The sequence below is a fragment of the Pezoporus flaviventris genome, unplaced genomic scaffold (assembly GCF_033815535.1).
Source record: "Pezoporus flaviventris isolate CSIRO_AGI_PZ_B2104156 unplaced genomic scaffold, CSIRO_AGI_Pfla_v1 ptg000213l, whole genome shotgun sequence".
Classification (NCBI taxonomy): Eukaryota; Metazoa; Chordata; class Aves; order Psittaciformes; family Psittacidae; genus Pezoporus; species Pezoporus flaviventris.
Window position 1 is genome coordinate 1,864,108 of NW_026892761.1, and position 19,803 is coordinate 1,883,910.

General features: G+C 57.5%; 2 protein-coding genes across 2 annotated transcripts in view; one reads left to right on the forward strand and one right to left on the reverse strand.

The window, feature by feature from the left end:
- TCEA2 (transcription elongation factor A2) overlaps positions 1-19,803 on the forward strand; it is a 63,248-nt gene that overhangs the window by 27,018 nt on the left and 16,427 nt on the right. The gene's annotated exons all lie outside the window — the stretch shown is intronic.
- Positions 3,305-7,572, reverse strand: SOX18 (SRY-box transcription factor 18). The gene is made up of 2 exons (XM_061441388.1): positions 6,904-7,572; positions 3,305-5,078 (listed from the first exon to the last, which is right to left on the reverse strand). The coding sequence occupies exons 1-2, from the start codon at positions 7,316-7,318 to the stop codon at positions 4,228-4,230; spliced, it is 1,266 nt and encodes a 421-aa protein (XP_061297372.1). The 5' UTR covers positions 7,319-7,572; the 3' UTR covers positions 3,305-4,227.

Here is a 19,803-nt window from a genome sequence, read left to right on the forward strand (position 1 = left end):
CCCCACAGCCACCCGGGGAAGCGGCAGGATGGGCCTGTCATGGTCTACATATACCTGTCAAATCCCTTCTCCATATTTCTGCCATAACGACCTGCTAAAAGCTCCTCGCTCCTCCTCCCTGGTCCAAAACCATCAGGCCTGGAGCTTTGGAGGGATTAAGTCATAAAAATCGGAAGGGGCTGTGCAGTAACAGCCCCGGCCTGAGCCATAACGGCAGTGAAATCATCCCCAAACTATTCCAGCCCGTCTATTTCCAGCCCCACGTCACACCTGAGCCACCGCTGGCGGATGGTTTCCTGGCCCCAGCACATCCACAGGGGATGGAGGCAGGGGAAGGAGGTGATGTTGGGAGCACAGAAGCACTCCTGGAGCTCAGGGCTTTCTGGCTGTGCCCGGTCCCAGTGCCCGAGCAGAGCAGGATGTATCCCAATGGGCACAGGGATTGCTGAGCTCCCATGGGCACGGCTGGAGCTGCTTGTTGCATCCCATCCCCAGTGGATTTCCTGACCTGTGGTTTGGATTAAGTGACCTCGGGCTGAGCAAAACCACAAAATAGCCAAAGTTCAGGGAAACTGGGAGGTGAGCAATTAGCATCAAACCAAACCCAGCTAATGAGTGCTGTGGTTAAAGCTCATCAAGGACTCAGCACCCTTCCGTGCTCTGCCCTGCTCTCTGCCTGCCTGATGGGGCTGGATCAACCACCCAGTCCAAGCTTGACTTTGGAGAGGGATAAATCCTGCTCTGGCCATGGCTAAAACGTGATGGAGCATCTCTGATAACATGGGGAGGTGCCTGCCCGAACCCAGTACCAATCACACCATCCTGGAGGAACAACCCCGGATTGGGACCCTTCACAACGGATTTGGTGTCAAAACTGCAAGTTTAGGTGAAAAAGGCCTAGTGCAACGCCGAGCAAAGGGAGGAGGCGGCGTGCTCCGGGTCTGGCACGGGTTCTTCTGCCTGCTGTTATCTGACCCAAACCCATGCTCCTGTTTTCTTCCTCTCTCCTTTCCCTTCTTTCTCATTTCCCCGTGACCTGGGGTAGGGCTGGCCGGTGAGACAGGGCAGCCACGCATTGTTCGCAGCCTCAATCACAATTAGGCTTTATTATTAATGAAAACACCCAGGGCTGGGTTAGGCAGGATGGTTGGCAGGGCCCTGCCTGCTTTTGTGTAGATGCAAGCCAAGGCTTTGGTAGCAAAAAGAGTGATGCAGACCCAAATCTGCTGCTGGGTCTTGGTGACCTGTGGACGGGTGGGCACAGCAGGAGCCGGCACTGCTCAATGCTTTCACAGTGACTCAGCAGCACTGGTTTCAATCTGATGCATCCCTGGTGTGCTTACAGATGGGAGCGAGCATCCGTCACCAGTCTTCAGTCCGGTACCAGCCCCAGCCCCATGGAAGCATCATAGAATCATGGGATGGTTTGGGTTGGAAGGGTCTTAAAGCTCATTGTCCCAAGGGCAGGGACCCCTTCCACTGGAGCAGCTTGCTCCAAGCCCCTGTGTCCAACCTGGCCTTGAACACTGCCAGGGATGGAGCAGCCACAGCTTCTCTGGGCACCCTGTGCCAGCGCCTCAGCACCCTCATAATAAAGAGACCCCTGATCCCCTCCCATCCCCGTGGCAAGGTTAGATTACAAGCTTGCAGTGTAAGTACTTTGGGAAAGCTCCTGCTCATTCCCAACCATGCTGCCGGCGCCGTCAAGCACCCAAACCCAGGACATGCCGTACCGGAGCGAGGAACCACAGCCAAAAACCCACCCCAAGGATTTCTAGCCGTGCTCTGAGATCAGAGGCGAGCTGGCACAGCCAGAGCCATGGGGAAAGAAGGGAATTTCTACGGCAGAGAAATGACCTAACGTTTCCTCTGTGATGTGATCCCCAGCACGGCAGGGCAGCTGGGCCAGCAGCAGCGTGTGCATCGCTCCTTTGAAGCGCAGGAAGTGATCGCATCCTCGCCGGGAAGGTACCTGAAAGCTGATGATGGCGGGGGGGGGATGATGAAGCTGGAAAACAAGTCAGAGCTTCCTTGTTCCCAGTCTCCTTCCTCCCAAGCCGCTACGGGGATGGAGCCTATAGACGGCTGCTTCCTTTCATAGTCATCGGCGGCGGCACAGGATGCTTCTCATTTGGTGTTGTGTTTGTTTGCTGCAGCGCGGGGTTCTGGCACCCGCCGGGCGCCCGCCAGCCCTCCCGTGTAGGTAGTGAGGTCATTTTTCCATGTATTCCCCCTTTTTACATACTGTATATGGAAAGACAATGAAGCGCCTTTCTGGCGTTTAATGGGAACGCGCCGCCGGCCCCCGGAGTTGGTCCCGTTTATTGGTGCTTCACATGAAACAACAACACCCCCCCTCCAAAAAAAAGAAGAAGTGAGTCAGGATTTAGTCGTGTTAACACTAATGTGAATTTAATTTAGGAGAAGCTTGAAAATTAATGTCATTTGTTAAATATCCATTTCCCCTAAAAGGCAATTCTTTGCCAACAACAACAGCAAAAAACCCTCTTCTTCTATTCAATTTGATGGGGGGGGGGGGGGAGTTGTTAAATAGCCTTTTTTGGCGATATCAGCCTGGTTTAAATCACTCAGCGTTCAAGGAACGGATGCCACCAGGCTTTTATGCAACAGATTGTCATTGCTCCTCTGCAAAGGGGACAGAAACATAGCTGTGCATCATAAAATGATTCATGGGAATGGGACAAGGCGCCGGTGGCTCCAAGCTGAGTCCAACAGGGCACGGTGACCTCTTGGCAAGACCCGTGGAAGCAGCCAGTGAGTGAGGTGGAAGGGCTCCGGCACAATGGGTTTTATTCCAGCTCCTAGGAATAGGAGTGAAGGTGTTGGAGGAGCCCGGCTCAGTTTTGGGGGTGTTTCAGCACTGGTTTAAGTGCCGAACCCAGGGCAATGGGATACCGGGATGAGCCATGGGTACCCTGCGCTGCCAGCTTGGCAAAAGAACCACACCGAAGCCGTTTTCCGAGGCAGATATCGCACGTTTTATTGTGTTTCGATGTGGGAACAGCAGCTTTTCCTGCAGAGCACATCTCCAAGGAAAGGGGGGGGGACGGGGACCAGCAGCATCACCCCATCCCGCTGCCGGCGCTCCGGAGCCGAGCAGAGCCGTGCTCACCGAGCCCGAGGCGGCTGCCGGGGCAGGCGGGCGGGCGGCAGCCTGGAGATTAATCCATTTGCCAGGTTGTCAGAGCATTAATCAACGGATGCAGCAATCTGGAACCGGTTGGGACAACATGGATTTGCGGAAAATATGTGTTCACACAACAAGCACACAAGATGGGAGCAATTAGATGAAGATGTTTTAATAATTAACCAGTATAAAACAGTTTGCTCTCCATACAAGAAAAAAGTGTTTGCAGTCGTAGTTCCCTTTTGTACAAAAATTCCAGTCGATTGTTCCACAATATTTACATTGACATTCCCTTTTCCACAAAATATCTCCTTTTTTTTCCTCCTTTCTCCCCTTTTTTCCCCCTTTTTTTCCCTTTTTTTTTTTTCTTTTTAAATCCAGCTTTGCTACATAAATGCTTTAGATCTCATGGATATCCCTTGATTTCTTTTGAAAAAGTCTAATAAAAAACCAACCCCGACACCCCAAAAGACATTAAATACCATTTCATATATAAAAATGCTTAGTAAAAATATACTTTTGTTGCCCAATTAAAATATATTGCTGAGAATACAGTAAAAACTGTCCTAAAGCCCACCCCTAACGGGCGCCGACTCTTTAATGGCCCCGGCAAAGTCTTCCTAAAAGTGATGGTTTTCCCCTCCCTCCACAAGTTTTCCTGCCCTTGGGTTAAATACTGGGAGCAGGTCGCTTCGGCTCATGCTGGTGGTGGTTGTTTCAGGCAGGATTTATTGGAATTGGCTTAAAAATGCCCCTTGGAGCTGGTGGGAGCTACAGGTGCGCCCTGCCGAGGGCTGGAGCGGGAAGCGGGAAGGCAGGCGAGTGCTTGGGAAAGGCGTCTATCTGTGTTATATAGTTATATGGTATATCAGTGAGTTCAGCATGGAGTTTTGTCTTAACCAAAACCCCATGAAAAATAGGAATAAAATTTAAAAGAAAAGGAAAAGAACCAGAAAGAAAGCGATGCGTTTAATGAGATACTCTAAATATGATGGAGCTCGTGGTTAAAGGAGGATGGCTTTTTGTTTCTAGAGGAGAGTCGGGGCTCTCCATTGCGAGCATCGGATGGTGGGGCCAACCTAACCGGTGATGCATGGGCTATAGTAGACAGCGCTGCTGGCATCAGACAAGGCAGATATCAAGCTGCTCTCCTCGCAGGAGATGCTTCTAGGAGTCACTTTGGACAGGGAGACATGGTAAGGGAGTCCCGAGGCTTCGGGACGAGTCCTGCTCATGTTCAAATACTGGTCAAACTCATTGCGGTCAACGTCTGTCCACAGCTCGGTTTGGTTCAAGTGATCCACGCTCTCCATGTGATGGGCTTCAGGAGGGGGTGAGAGCTGGCCCAGGTGGGCAGAAAGCCCGTTCTGAGTTCCCGAGCACATCTGGTTGTAGTATATGCTGGAAGGATGGGGAGTCCTCATGGCGTCGGCCAAGTGCGAAGGGGTCTGCGCGTAGGGCACCGCCACGTCCCGCCCCATGCACTTCTCCTGGGGAAACTCCATCTGGTGATGGTGGTGGTAGCCGCGAAAGGGCATCATGTTGCAGTCATCCTGCATGTGCGGAGGGAAAAACGCCGGCTCGGTCTGTTCCAAGACATCCAAGGGAGACATCTCAGGAGTTGGCAAGCCATAGTTTTCAATATCCGACCCCATGGAGTGGAGTTCTCTGAAGTGGTTAAGTGGGGGAGGCTGGGGGTGGCCCGGCTGGCTGCCACCGTGGTGACTCATGCTGAAGTTGTCACTGCAAGGCTGGGAAAGGTTATGCAGGAGGATATTGGGTTCCATCCTCTTGATTTTCTTGGCTTGCTTCTTTCTCCTTGGGCGGTACTTGTAGTTGGGGTGATCCTGGAGATGCTGGATGCGCAGCCGCTCGGCCTCTTCCACGAAGGGACGCTTGTCGCTGGCGCTCAGCGCTTTCCATGACTGGCCTGGAAGGGGAAAGCAAAGCTCTCGTCACATCAGCTCGGCCACCCGCTGCTGGTCGGGGCATGGGCATCGGGGCACATGGAGACTTTGGGGTGGGAAGGGCTCCCTTGGGCAATGCAGCACCTAAATGGGGTGCTGGTGCTGGCACAAGGAAGGGCCGGGGAATGGGAACCCAAGCAGGACTGTCCCCATGTCCCCACATCAGGCTCAGCATTGCAGCACAGCAGAATGGGGGTTCAAAATCAGGACTGGGGATCCTGCATCCCGCTGCCTCTCAGCGCAGCCCGGTCCCTGGTGTGCCTGATTCCCTGCATCGCGCATCCACACCTCTGCAGCCCAAATTGCCCACTCCCAAACCCTGCAGTCCTGTATCCTGAATCCCATGTCCCTGCAGCCCTGTGTCTCTGCATCCTGCTGCCATATCCTGCTTCCCGTAGTCCCGCATCCTGCAGCTCCGTCTACCCATATCCTGCTTCCCGTGTTCCCACATCCCGCATCCTACAGTTGTGTATCCCGCATCCTGCAGCCTTGTATTCCCATATCCTGCATCCTCGCAGCTGTGTACCCACAGCCCTGTATTCTGCATCCCGCAGCCCCATTTCGCTGTGTTTTGCATACAGGCAGCTCTGTATCCTCACATCCCACAACCCACAGCCCCATATTCCCACATCCTCTAACACCATATCCCACAGCCCTGTAGCACTGCACTCTGCAGTCCTTGATTTCAAAGCCCCAAACCGTTATATCCCACATCCCTGCATCCATGCCTCCCTTCATCCCATATCCCTACAGCTCGCATCCCACAGCTCTCTAACTTTGCAGCCCGCAGCCCTGTATCTCACATCACCCGATCTGTACACCCCACAGCACCCCATCCTTGTAACCCAGCCTCTACACCCCTGTATCCTCACATCCTGCATCCTGTAGCCCCATATCCTTGCAGCCTGCATCCCGCAATCCTGTACCCTCACACCCCGGCTAGTGCAGCCCGATATCCTTGTATCCCATGTCCTGCTGCCTCAAATCCTCTCAGCCTGCATCCCTCAGTCCTGTACCCTTGCAGTGTACATCCCAATGCCCTGTACCCCTTCATCCTGCACTCAGAGCCCTCTATCTCTGCATCCCAACACCCTGTACCCCTGTGACTCACATCCCCAACTCTGTACCCCTGAATCCCAGCATCCCGTAACTCTGCAGTGTATATCCCCAGCCCTGTAACTCTGCATCCCACTGCCCCATACCCCTGCAGCCCGCATCTGAAGCCCTATATCCCTGTATCCTGCTGCCCTGGATTGCTGCAGCCAACATTCCCAGTCCCACAGCCACCTATCCCTTCATTCCCAGCCCTGTACCCCCCCATTCCTGCCTCCTCAGCTTCATGCCCCTGCATCCCACAGCCCTGTACTCTTGCAGCCCACATTCCCATCCCTGTAGCCCCACATCCCTAGCTCTGTACCCCCATATCCTGCAGCCCTGTACTCTTGCAGTCTGCAGCCCCAGCCCCATACCCATTGTCCTTAGCTCAATACCCCCATATCCCACAGCACTACTCTTGTCGCTGGCATCCCCAGCCCCATATCCCCACATCCCCAGCTCTGTACCCCCGCATCCCATCTCTCTATACTCTTGCAGCCCACATCTCCAGACCCTTACCCCCTCATCCCCCGTCCCATATCCCCGCATCCCTGGTTCCGTACCCCCGCATCCCGCAACCTTCCGCTCCTGCAGTTGCATCCCCAGCCCCGTCCCTTCGCATCCCCGCATCCCTAACTCCACACCGCCCTCATCCCACATCCCTGCCCTCCTCCCGCAGCCCTCCCCGCTCACCCAGCATCTTGCTGAGCACGGCGTTGTGCAGGTCTGGGTTCTGCTGCGCCAGCCGCTTGCGCTCATCCTTCGCCCAGACCATGAAGGCGTTCATGGGCCGGCGGATGCGGGAGTCCTCGCCGGCCTTGCCCTCGGCGCGGCCCGCCGGGGGGCTGTATCCATAGCCCGGCTCGGGACTGGGCGAGCGGCTCGGGGCCGCGCCGGGGGCCGCACCGGGGGCCGCGCCGCCGGGGCCGGGGCCGAAGGCGAAGCCGGGCTCGGGGCTGGGAGTGCGGCTGGCGGGGGACGCGGCTCCCGGGGGGCGAGGGAAGGCGAGCCCGGGCTCAGCGGCCGGCACGGCGGCGGTGACCCATGAACAGTCGCCCCGGGGTTGCGATATCTCCTCTCGGCAGTAGTTAGACTCAGATATATTCATTCCAGCTGGACAGCACTTTGTGTCCGACCCGACCGGGTGCCGCAGAAAGAACCGGGTCCCCGCCGCGTCCCACCGGCTCCAGCAGCCGCCGCGCAGCAGCCCCGCCGCTCGCCGCCCTCGCCTGCGCTCCGAGGGGAAACCTGCGCTCGGTCGCTTTGTTTTGGTTTCTTTTCTTGGGGATTTTTTGGTTTTCCTCTTTTATTTTTATTTTTTTTTTTCCCTTTTTTCACCCCACAAAAAAAAAAAACTTTTGGGATGATGTTGGGCTGGAAGGGGCAAAATATAGCAGGGCTGGACCAATCAGAGGCGAGGAGGGGAGGAGGAGGAGGAGGAGGACGAGAGGGAGAGGAGGAGGAGGAGGAGGAGATGAGGGGGAGGAGGAGGAGGAAGGGGGGCGTCCCCAGGCACCAGCAGGAAGAGCCACCCGGGGAGGGCCGGGCTCGGACCGGTGTGGACGCTCCTGCCCTTCTCCCTTCCTCCCAAGACGAGGGCTGCTCGTGTTCTCTCTCTGCCTTCTTTCCTTTCTCTCCTTTCCTTTCTTTCCCGGCTGGCTGAGACCCGCCGAGCCGAGGCAGGGAAGTGTTTAGATTCGCCTGCCAGGCTGCCTGTTTGCAAGCGGACAGGGATGCTGGGGGCTCGGCGTTGAGTTCCCTTAGGCTTTATTTCGTGTGTGTGTGTGTTTTGGCCGGCATTCCCTGCCCGGGTTCGGGAGCAGCTCTGGGGTGAAGCAGGGGCAAAGCCTCTTCCCCTGGCATTTTCTGGTGGGAATTCCAGTGCCGGGATGGGGAGAAACTGCTCCTTTTGAGCACTGTTTGTATGGAAACACACATATTTCCAGCCTGTCAGCCGAGGGACTTGAGGGATTGGGAGTGATAGCAGCTAAAACCTCCTGAGCTGTGCTGCTGGGGCTGACATGGCCATGCCATTGCCACACAAGCTGTAGGGCACAGCAGCATCCCTGTGGCATTGCAGCATCCCTGCGGCATTGCAGCATCCCTACGGCAAGTTGCCATCGGCAGGCCGGTTATCGTGGCACGGCTGCATCCCCATGGCACAGCAGCATCCCTACGGCACGCTGCCATCAGGAAGCCACCAGTGCCAAGCATCAGGCTCGGTGGTCTGAAGGTCCTTCCTGCTCTTGGCACAGAGGAGTTATGATCTCTGCAGGGCCCGTTTGCAAGCAGAGCTGTGCTCACACAACACCCTGGCTCCCCGACACCCCCCCAGGCCATCGGGTTGATGTGGGAAGGATGCCCCAGCCCCAAGCACCCCCCCTCCGACTATGGACATACCCAAACCCCGAGCCCAAAATGTGACCCTCAGCATTAGGAAGACTTGGGGCACCGAGTTGCGCAAGCGCCCGGCTCGCAGCCTCCTTGCAGCGGTGTGGTATTGCATGCCATGGTTTCTGTGTGTCTGGAAGTGATTTGGAGAAGCCGATCACTGTTAACCCTGAGCAAAACAAAGGCCTTGCAAAAAGAAATACAAATCCCAAAGCCTCATCTCGCTTGTTCCTCAAGCGCTATCCGGGAGCGGCGGAGGCTTCGGGATAGATTCCCTTCACCTTCCTGCAGCCTCTTATTAATGTTTTGCAAGAGCAAATCAGCACCAGTCCATGGGAGAGCCCTTGTAGCTGCAGGAGCCTCCTCTCTGCTCTCCCCGTCTTCCAGGGAGCTGGAGCATCACTGTCCTGGAGCTGCTGGAGGCTTTGGCTCTTTGCCCCTGCCTTAGGGAGCAGCAAGGTGGGTGCTAGGGGGAGATGGGGGTCCCCAGGCCAGGGCTTGTGGCTACTTGTGGGGTGAAGTGAGCAGCATCAGGGCAGTCAGTGTGGGAAGCTGCTGGGGATAGACCAGGATTATCCCATTGCTGCCGGTCCTGGTCCTTCTCCCCGGTCACATCCACCCAGTGGTCCCAGCAGCATCCTTGGCCTCTGGGCTCAGAGCTGGCCTGGAGCTGGGTTTGGAGCTGGTGGCACTGGCTGGCGTTTGGGATGTGGTGGGGATGAGCTGCAGCAGGGTGGGACTGGGGAAGCTCAGACTTTCCCTGCCTTGGAAATGATGCTGAGAGCCAGGACAAACCCACAGAGCCTCGTGCCTGCTGCCACGCTTGCTCCATGCAACTGCTCTGAGCGTGGACATCCTCTGCAGGGAATGGCATCAGAGCAGTGCTGCTGTCCCTGTGGAACTGGGTACTTTGGGACCTCCTGGAGCAAAGCCCAGGACTTGGACCCTAGAGCACGCATGCAGTGCAAACGCTGCCTTGCAGCATGTCTGCAAATCCAGCGGTTGCTTTTGGTGCTGCATCCCAGTGCAGGGGAAAAAGCCAGGGAGGGTGGTGGATAGGAAAAGAAGGGCATGGTTGCTGGAGAAGGAGGGGTGAGAGATGAAACAGGGAGAGAAGGGAAGGAAAGCTGCGAGGAAGGATGGAGCAGCATCCAAAGCACCTAAAAATGCTTGGGTGCCACAATGCCAGGGTGCAAAGCACCCAGAAGTGCCTGGACCAGCATGGAGGGGCTGCGCTGACTGCCTGGGCAATGCCACGCTGCTTCACAGCCACCCTGGTGCGGAGCAAAAGCACCCTCACCAGCCGGGGTGCAGGGTGCACTGCATGGGGTCCATACTCGGGTTCTTGGTGGGGACGGACACAGAAACCCCCTCCCATCACCCTGTGCCCCGGCTCCTCGCTGACCACAGCACAGAGAGAGGAAGCTCTGCACATCCCTGCGCAGAGATAACATCGGTGAGCACCAGCGGGTGACCCGTGCTCGCCGCGCTTGGCGTCGGGCGAGCGGGACCCCAGCAGGCACCCGGCACCAGGGCTTTATTCTCCTATTATTGCTTTTCCTTCCACCCCCTTCAGTTCTATGGGGCCGGCCATTCGCTTCCCCCCCTCCCCGCTTCCCTTCCTCGCATCCCAGCACCACACCTAAGAGAGGAAGTGGGGCGGGACGGCCGCGCTGCGCCCCGGCACAAAGGCGCTTTCCCTGCCTGCTCCCAGCCCGTGCCGAGGGTTATTCCTGCCAGCCCGGCTCCCACCGGCCTAAAAATAGATGTGGCACCGCCCGGACCATCCCAAGGGGTGGGGGGGATAACGGGGGGATGGAGGAAGGTAGGGATGAGCGCTGGTGGTTGAACGTGGTGGTTATTCCTGGCTGCGGGTGGGTGCGGGAGCGCCAGGGGCTGTGCCACCATGATGGGAAAATGGCATTTTACTCTCACTTTGCAGAGGGTGCAAGGCACAAGGGGAGAAATCAGTGGGGCAAGGGCAGGATCCAGCCCCTCACATGGACCAGTCTTGCTTCTAGAGGTGTTCACACCACAAATGAGTCAACCACCACATGATCAATCACCGGTGTGGGGCTGGCACCGAGATGCATCCAATTGGATGAATGAGAGATTTCACAGGAAGAGATCTGTGGTTCATCACAGCTCATCGTTATCTTTAGGCCACAAAACACAGGTACCCAGCACCATGTGGCCAGGCAGGATGGATGGATGGACCAACACCCGCATCCGCTCCTTCATCCCAAGGGCGATGCTCTTTCCTGGGGTGGTCAAGGGGAGCAGGGACATTCCTCATGGAGTATGTGGGACTCTTGCAGGGCTGCCCAGCCCAGTGCCCCCCCCCAGCACCCCGAGATGTGCCCTCATGCAGGCGGGTCCTGCAGGGTCCCCCACGGCTGCTGCAGCCTCGCTGGAACAAAGGCTTCCCAAAGAAAGGCGCTTCCTGCAGAGCAAAGGACTCGGGGCTGTGGGTGTGTGTGAGCCCTGCCGGCACTGAAGTCATCTGCTGGGAAACGCTCCCTGCTCCACCAGAGCCTCCCCTTTTCCAGCGCCCAGCTCAGCGCCTGGTTTCCTCCGGCACGAAGGGTTCAGTGGGTCAGGCAGAGCTGGCTGTGCTGGGGGGGGGCTGCAGGGCGCCAGCAGATGCACTGTGGCATCCGTGTTAGGAGCATCCTGGCAGCAGCCACCTCTGTGCAAGGGTGACACGTCCCCATGTCCCCAGGCCAAGGACCAGCCCCTTTCCACACAAGCTGGGGCAGTGGGGAGAGGATGGGTGGTTGTAGTCAGCCCCATTGGAGAGGGGCTCTTCATCAGGGGCTGTAGCAATAGGGGAAGGGGTGACGGGTTCAAACTGAAACAGGGGGAGTTGTAAGGCACAAGCTCTTAGGCAGAAGCTCTTCCCTGTGAGGGTGCTGAGGCGCTGGCACAGGGTGCCCAGAGAAGCTGTGGCTGCCCCATCCCTGGCAGTGTTCAAGGCCAGGTTGGACACAGGGGCTTGGAGCAAGCTGCTCCAGTGGAAGGGGTCCCTGCCCGTGGCAGGGGTTGGAGCTGGAGGAGCTTTAAGGTCCCTTCCAACCCCAACCAGGCTGGGATTCTATGAACAGCCAGCTCAGCAGTTTTCTTCTCATTTGCTCTTTTTCTTGGCTTCCAGCTCCATCTGATGAGCAAAGGGCACTGGGGACAGAGGGAAGGTGCCCTGGGGCACAGCGGCACGGTGCCGGCCAAGCCCGGCAGCCGGGCACCGCATCCGAGGAAGCGGGGAGAGTTGTCTTTCTCTTTCAGCTCTTTTCAATAACCAGAGGTCAGCCTTGTTTGTGCAGGATTATAACTGGAATGACAGCAGCCGTACCCATTGTGCGAGCAGCGAAACCCACAGCTAACCCCCAAAGGCTGCTTGCTCCTCATGGGCAGCAGCCAGAGCTCGTGGTCCTCACCAGGGCCATCCTGCCTCCCTTCCCCTGCCTGCACTCCAGGGATGGTCCTTGGGCTGCCTCATTTCCACCCACATCACCCCATGTTTGCTCCCCAACCTGCTCCCTGTGAAACCCAGAGCTCCCAGGCTCCAAATCCCACCAGGATAACGCCAGGAAAGGCTTTGCCATGTGGTGCAGGGCTGGAGTCGCTTCCCCACAGCTGATCAGGGCAGCAGTCATTGCTTCAATGCTCGGCTCCCATCAGAGGGAGAGCCCAGGCTTTTAGGAAGGAAAGTCTTACACTTCTACCAAGTATTCCAGGGCTCCCATAAACACATTTTTGGTTCAGCATTAATGAATTACCTCAATGGGGAGCTGCTCATGCCAAATACATGAATACAGAGTGCAGAAAAGCCGCCGAGGAGCAGATTTGGCTGCTGTTCAGCTGCTCCCCTCGGCACAGTTTCATCTCTCGGTTATAGCAAGCAAAGGAGCTCTGCCTGTGGCATCGTGTCCCTGGGGCATGTGCAGATCCTGGGCACATCCCTCAGACTGGCAGAAAGTGCTGCTCGCTGGTGTCTGTGCAGGGGATGCAGCCAAGAGCTGGGATCCTGCTCTTTCCGCATGCTCACTGCTCCGCACTGCCTGACCATCACAAAGTCCCAGCCTGGTTTGAGTTGGAAGGGACCTTAAAGCTCCTCCAGCTCCAAGCCCCTGTGTCCAACCTGGCCTTGAACACTGCCAGGGATGGGGCAGCCACAGCTTCTCTGGGCACCCTGTGCCAGCGCCTCAGCACCCTCACAGGGAAGAGCTTCTGCCTAAGAGCTCATCTCAGTCTCCTCTCTGGCAGGTTCAAGCCATTCCCCTTGGCCTGTCCCTACAGGCCCTTGTCCCAAGCCCCTCTCCAGGTTGCTTAAAGCCCCTTTGGGTATTGAAGGCTGTGATGAGGTCTCCCCTTAAGGAGCCTTCTCTTCTTGCTCTGTGCATTCCCACCTCCGCTGGGTGTTTGCTCATCCCTTGCTCTTCAAGCATCATCCAGCTGAAAGCACCACGGATAAATGGGCTTGTGCTACACCTGGATGAGGATGACACTTCGAAGCAGGGGAGGAGAGGGGGATTCAGACAGTCAATGCAGCGATCACACCTCCATTGCTTTGCTCATCAGCAGGGGCTGAGCTGGTTATTGCCTCTCTGCAGTGGCAAGCAAGCAGGGGAGGGCGGCTGCTGGCTGCAGGGGGGGGTCACCCATCCTCTCCCTCCCCATGGGGGCTGATGCAGCAGCTCAGGATGTCTCCATCTGGGGAAGGTTTGCTGTTCTCCAGAGCTGCTGTGGCTCCCGACATGTTCCAACTTAGCACAAGGCATTACCTCACCGCGCTGCCGCAGATGGCAGATGGCTGCTGGCTGTGCCGCGCTCCCCTCTCCCCACTTCATCTGCAGCCCGAGACCAGCACTTTCTGCTTGGGTTTTTCCACACAGGGGCTGGTTTGCTCACAGGACGCTGGGGAGGAGGTTCTCAGGTTTCTGAGCATCACCCTGGCCAGGTCTGGAGGAAGAGGAGCCCTTTGCAGCATCCCTAAAGAAGGGGAGCACTTTGCAGCATCCCTGAAGGAAGGGAACACTTCGCAGCATCAATGGAGGAAGAGGACCCCTTAGCTGCATCCCTGGAAGTGACGACCTTCACTGAAGCTCATAGCCCACCTCCTTGCACACGAGGTCTTGTGGCCACCTCTCTGCTTTCACTGCGCAGCAGAAAGGACGGTGGTGATGCTGAGAGCAACCTCACCTGCGTATAGACAGGGCAACCCTCAGTGCCCAGCCTAAGTGGAAAAGAGAGGGAGGTTAGATGTTGCTGTGACTTCGTGCTTCGGTTTCCCCATGTGATGTGCAGGGCATGGGGTAACCCCGCCTCTCCTCAGGCCCCTAAGAGACAATACCCTCCCTGGCAAAGGGCAGGATGTAGCAGGGTAATTCTCACAGAGTGCTTCTTTCCTGAGAGAGAACAATGCTAATAATTACAGGAATAATCCTAAGAATAAAGAAAAGGGCCCGAGAGCTTTTCCTCCCTGCAAGCAGAGGAACAACTTTTGCTTTTCAGTGCTGCATGTGGACATGAAGGGAAGGGAAACGTTCAAGAAGGTGCTGCATTTACAGCTCATCCCCCCTGTAAACTCGCCTAAAAATGAGCTTTAAAAGCTTGCCACGGGCAACATCTTTGCTTTGTGGTTTCAGCGCATCCTTTGTGCTGCAGCTGAGGGAAAAGGGCACCTCAGCAGCGGGGCTCGGGGATGCTGTGAGCGGACCCCGGGGATGCAGGGTGCGAGGAGGAGGATGCCGTGGCCCCCCTCCGTGGATGAAGGCTGCTGCCGGGGGGCAGGCGGGAGGCAGCGGGGAAGGGCTCCAAGGCAAAGGCTTTGTTCGCGGGCCAGGCGGGAGCGTGCGAGGGCCGCCGGGTTCCAGCGTTCCCCCTGCGCTGCGCTCCTGCTGTGCGAGGGAGCCGAGCCAAGGTGGAGCCGGGCGGCTCCCTAAGGAAGGACCGGGACAGCGGCGCGTTGAGCCCTTAAACCGCCTGGGAAAGCGGCTCCATGATTCCAGCCCCCTCCAGGGCTCTTCGCGCTGCTTCCCAGGCTGCCAGCCCCGAACACCTCCATCTCCCTCCTCCTTTCGCTTGGATCTGGAAGCACTTGGGAGGATAAGGGAAAAGCTCGCCACAGCCCGGCCCTCCGTGGTGTGCTGGAGCTGGAGAAATAAGGTTAAAGGCTCTTATCTGATGGAGCCGCAGCCTTGCCAAAGCCTGTTGCTATCAGCTCGGGACACATGTGCTATTGGCAAAGCTTCGGGGACACAATAATACAAACAGTTTTCATTGTCGAGTCAACAATGATGGGAGAAGGAGCCTGGTGCTATTACCGGTGTAAAGGCTGCGCTGTAGGAAAGCTCAGGACAGGAGGATGCCGTCGGGATCAGCAGCGGGGTATAGCAGATTACAGTTATATTTGTGCTGGGGAAGGAGAAACCTTCCATCCCCAGTGGGCTGGAGCCAGAAGGATGGAGCCAGGAAAGAGGGGGGGGTGAGGTTGGGAAAAGCTCTTAGAGCAGCACTGCTGGAAGCAGCTGCAGCAAAGTGCTGATGGCAGCAGGTTTGGGCAGGGGCAGGAGGCAGGTTTGCAGCTCCCCTGTCAATCTACATGGAGGGTGGTTTGGTCAACATACAGTATTGGGCTGGGTTGGATGTGCAGGAGGATGTGTGGGATGGAGCCATCATCCTGCCCAGAGCAGCAGCACCTCTGAAGCAGCATCCATAGGGCTGCCGCATGCCCCTGTGCTGCACACTGAGGGTACAGAGAGTGTGCTGAAGGGATGCAGGGCCCAGAGCACAGGACAGAGGGTCTCCAGATAGCCACCTCACAGAGACTGGGAAGAGGCACCCAGCACATGGGGTACCCATTCCATCCCATCGCCTCGTGAGGTGGTGAGGAAGAGGATGCAGGTTTGCCAGCTGCCGTGCCATGGTGGCAGGGGGTAGCATGGAGCTCTTTGGGAGGCTGGAAAGCCCGGCAGGAGGTCAGGAACTTGCCGGCTGTTGTGAGGGGCTGAGCAGGGCTGAGGTGGACGTTCCCACCGGGAGCAATGATGTCAGCCGTGGCCAGGGGGCAGGAAGCCCGATGCAGCCAGTGAGTCTGTCCTCCTCAGCATCCCCCATGTGTTTTTGTGAGCAGTGCATCCCGTGCCGGCCCTCCTGCCCCACAGCAGCCTCGCACCCGTGCTGGCATCCCAGGCACTGCACCGTGCCGGGTGCTGCTCCACATCCCTGTGGGCTGCAGGATGGTGCTGGTGCATGTGTGGGGTAGAGAGGCTGGCTGCCCAGAGAAGCTGTGGCTGCCCCATCCCTGGCAGTGCTCAAGGCCAGGTTGGACACAGGGGCTTGGAGCAAGCTGCTCTAGCGGAAGGTGTCCCTGCCCGTGGCAGGGGCTGGATCTGGATGAGCTTTAAGCTCCTTTCCAACTCTAATCATTCCATGATCCAGCCATGCCTGGTGTCCACATCTTCCAGCTGGAAGCTGCACTGGTGATTACTCAAACGTGCCGAGGAAAAGCTCCAGCAGACTGAGGCGCTCAGTGATGCTGCGAGATGCAGAAGAGCCTCTTGGAGCTGGGGGTCCCCTGGGGCCAGGGGTTACCTCCCAACCTGGCCGCTTTGGGCTTGGTGTTGCCTCTTGGCCCCATGAGCATCCTTTGAGAAGCCGGCGGGCACTTGGAGCAGGCAGGGTGATGGCAACCAGGCATGAAGGGGGTATTTGGGATGGGGCAAAGCACTTGGTGGTGAACACCCAGAAGGAGGGGGTCTTCCTGAGCGCGACCAGCTAAAGGATGCCCCGTGGGGCTCCAGCTCAGCCTCTCCCCATAGCACACCCTTGTTTTCCCTGCGGAGCTGGGGCTGGCAGCGCTGGCCGTGCTGGTGCCGACAGGCCGGCTGGCACGCTTCCCCCGGGAGGCTCCAGCGGGAGGCTCTGTGTTTCTGGGAATTGTGTCGGGCAGGGAAGGAGGTCATTGTTGGAGCTGCGAGTGTGCGGTGCGCTGATGAGATCAGGCCTCGGGGCTCGGCCATGGGGCTGCTGAGCCGGCTGCAGTGCCGCTGGCGGGGTGATAAGAGGGAGAAGGCTCTTATCTGCGGTGCCGTGGCTGCGGGTATGGTAAAACCCCAGGGACAGGGCTCTGAGCCGCCTTGCCATGTGGTGTGCAAGGGGTTTCAAAGGGAATAATGAAGGCAATGGGGTAATATTGGGAGTGATGATCTTAAAGGTCTTTTCCAACCTGTAGCCGATTCTGTGGATGAGGTAGGAGCTCGCTGCCTTCACCCTCAGCATGACAAATGGAGCCACCCACCCTGCTGACTTCACCCATCAGACTCTTCCTCCCAGTCCTCCCAGGTCAACCAGCAGCCCTTTCAGGTACATGAATACGTATCCGTCCCTAGAAGCCTTTGCCATGGGGGGGAATCTGCCCTGCGCAGCTCCCTGCAGCCGTGCCAAAGCAGCCTCCGCTCCAGCCATGGATGGAGGAAGCCAAACTCTGCCTGTTCGCTGCCTGATTTCACCCTCTGCCTCGCTGGTGGGCTGTGAGGTGAGCGTCCATGCACGGGCAAAGTCCTTGTGTCCTCATCATGGTGGTGATGGAGGGATCACTGCAGACCCCAGCCCATGGACGGAACCCTGAGGGCTTTGTGCTTTGTCAGGGCAGCTCAGGGATGGTATTCCTGGGAAAAGCCCCTCTGCGCTGCCCTCTCTGAGCATCCCCTTCCTCCCTCTCTGCCAGTCAATCCCTGTCTCCATCCCCTCTAAGGTCTCAGTCCCAGCCCTGGCTGCTCTGCTCCATTGCAGACAGGACACAGGTCCTGTCGATCCCAACCCCTGTAGGAGACAACGTCAGAGCTCTGTATAACCAACAGGAGAATGGGCTGGGGAGGTGAAACCCCTTTGCAATCCTTTGCTATGGGTGAGAGGAGCTGAGCATCCTCCTCATCCTCCTCCTCGGGAGGATGCCTCCCTCCATGCACCGTGCCTTTTGACACAGAGCAGGTCACAAGAGGACCAAGCTGGTGCCACGGCAGGGCACGGCCATCCGGAGAGCTGGGGATGGAGCAGGGACAGCATAGGAAGTGCTACATGGGAAAGCCCTGTGTGAGAGCCCAGGAGCCCCTGCCTTCCCACAGCAGACTTATCAAGGCCCCAGTTCAGAGTGGTGCTTTCCACGGGCCAAAAGGGAAGTGCAGACACACCAGACTCCTCGGGGTCAAGGATGCTGGGCAAGCAGCGAGGCTGCAGGGGGCAAGGGAGGGAACCGGGGCGTGGGGAGGGAGACACAAATAGCAAAATGAATGGCTTCGACTTCCTATGTTTTATGGAGGAGAATAAAAGGAGACGGAGAGGGGGAGAGAAAGGAGCCCTGAGCGCTCACACACGCTCTCACGCACACTGGGACCAGCCCCAGAGAGCGCTGGTGGCCGGTGTGGCACGGCAGCATGGACCCACTTGGTTGGCACGGTTCTTCTGGTTCATCATCCCCCTGAGAGCATCTCACAACGTGTGACGGGCTCAGCACTCGTTCCTGCCCCTGTCATTATTAGTTTGAACAGCAGCCAGGTTTAGAGAACATCCAAAGGGCCTCTTGAAGGGCATCTGCAAAGCTGGAGGTCCCAAACCCCACCCTGGCACTCACAGTGAGCAGAGCCCAGAGGAACAGACATCTCCACATCCTCCCTTCCATGCTCCCTGCTTCACATGGGCTCCCATGCAGGGTGGTCCAGGCCACGTTCCCCTTCATCCCTCCATGGCTGCAGCCCTTCCTGGTGCAGGATTTGTCTCAGGAGGACCAGATGGCAGCGTCCCCAGGCACCAGCAGCTCCAGGACAGATGCAGTGGGAGGTTGTGGGGCTCCTCGGAGGAGAAGACAGGACAGGCTGCAAGACAGAAATGCCATGTCACCATTAGCATTAAATTCTCTGGGTTTCTTATGGGGTTGGATGGAGGATTTTGGCCTCCAGGGTCAACTGTCCCTGGTGCCAGGGCTGGGAGACAGAGGATATGACACAATTGCAGCAAGGATGGGGACAAAAGGCACATCCCTGCTTCTATTCTGTGGCTGGCACGAGCTCATGTCTAGGGGATTGTTCCCCTGGATTTCTCCTCCTCCTCCCACAAATCTGAGCTGGGAAGAAGAGCAGGATCAGCATCTCCAGCATGGCCAGCGCTAGGAATGGTTTGACCATCAGAATAACCATCCCCAGCATGGTCAGGAATGGCTTGGCCATCGGTGCTATGGGCACACTCACCAGTGATGCACAGAGGTCCTGCTGTGGTGGCTGCGGTGCCAATGGAGACAGCCACAAGCCCAAAGCAAAGCACCCAGCAGAGCCAACAAGGCAGGTTCATGGTGAAAAGGAGGGGAGATGCACCAAAACCCCTCCTCAAAATCAGTGTTGGCAAAGCCTGTGGCGGCTGCTCCCATCTCCTGCCTGGCGTTCATGGCATTGGATGCAGGCTCAGGGTATTCCAGCTGCTTCCTGGTTGATGCTCCCTGGATGGGGTGTCTCTACCAGCTCAGAACCCAGTGTGTCTATGAGGGACAACCAACATGAGCTATGATCCCAAGCTCTCTATGAGCTTTGATCCCAAGGCTGAGATCCTGGAGACCCTGCTCTCGGGATAGGTGTGTGGGCAAGGCTGGGTCCAGGACGGCTTCTCCTCTCTGTTCTCCAAGAGTGGACCACATTGAGCCTCTGGTGGTTGGGAGCGAGACAAAGAGTGCAGTTTGGTGGCCCGTCTCCAAATGAATAACGGTGACTTGAATCTGCTGGCGATGCTGGAAGCAAGGAAAGCTCATTTGACCTCATCCAGGCTGTCAAACGGGTTCAAATCGGCTGAGAATCACTTGGGAAACACAGGAGCCGGGAGGGGGAAAACCAGGTGAGCTTTTGTGGGGCTTGATTTAGCAGCAAGCTCTGCCTCTTTAACGGTGCCTCTTGGTGCACAGGGTCAGCTAAAGCCCCTTCCCCATCTCTCCCCCCCCCCCAAGCCCAGCTCCAGCCTCGCCCCTGCTCTGGTTTCAGCCCGTTCAAGGAGCTGCTCTCCCAAAGAGGTAACGGAGAGTTCACGGCGGGAATTTCTCTGGGAATTCCTGCCATAGCAGGTCTGCTCCCGCGGAGGTGGAGTTTCCTCCGCATCCACCTCCACCCAGGCTCCGGGAGCGCTCCGGCCACCGGCTCCGCGCTCGAGGGGCCGCGCTGAGCG

Bases quoted from the DNA above. Each gene is read 5' to 3' on its own strand.
- SOX18 (XM_061441388.1), bottom strand. From the start codon at position 7,318: ATGAATATATCTGAGTCTAACTACTGCCGAGAGGAGATATCGCAACCC. The intron at 5,079-6,903 runs GTGAGCGGGGAG...TTCCCCTTCCAG, and splicing joins CGTGCTCAGCAAGATGCTGG to GCCAGTCATGGAAAGCGCTG.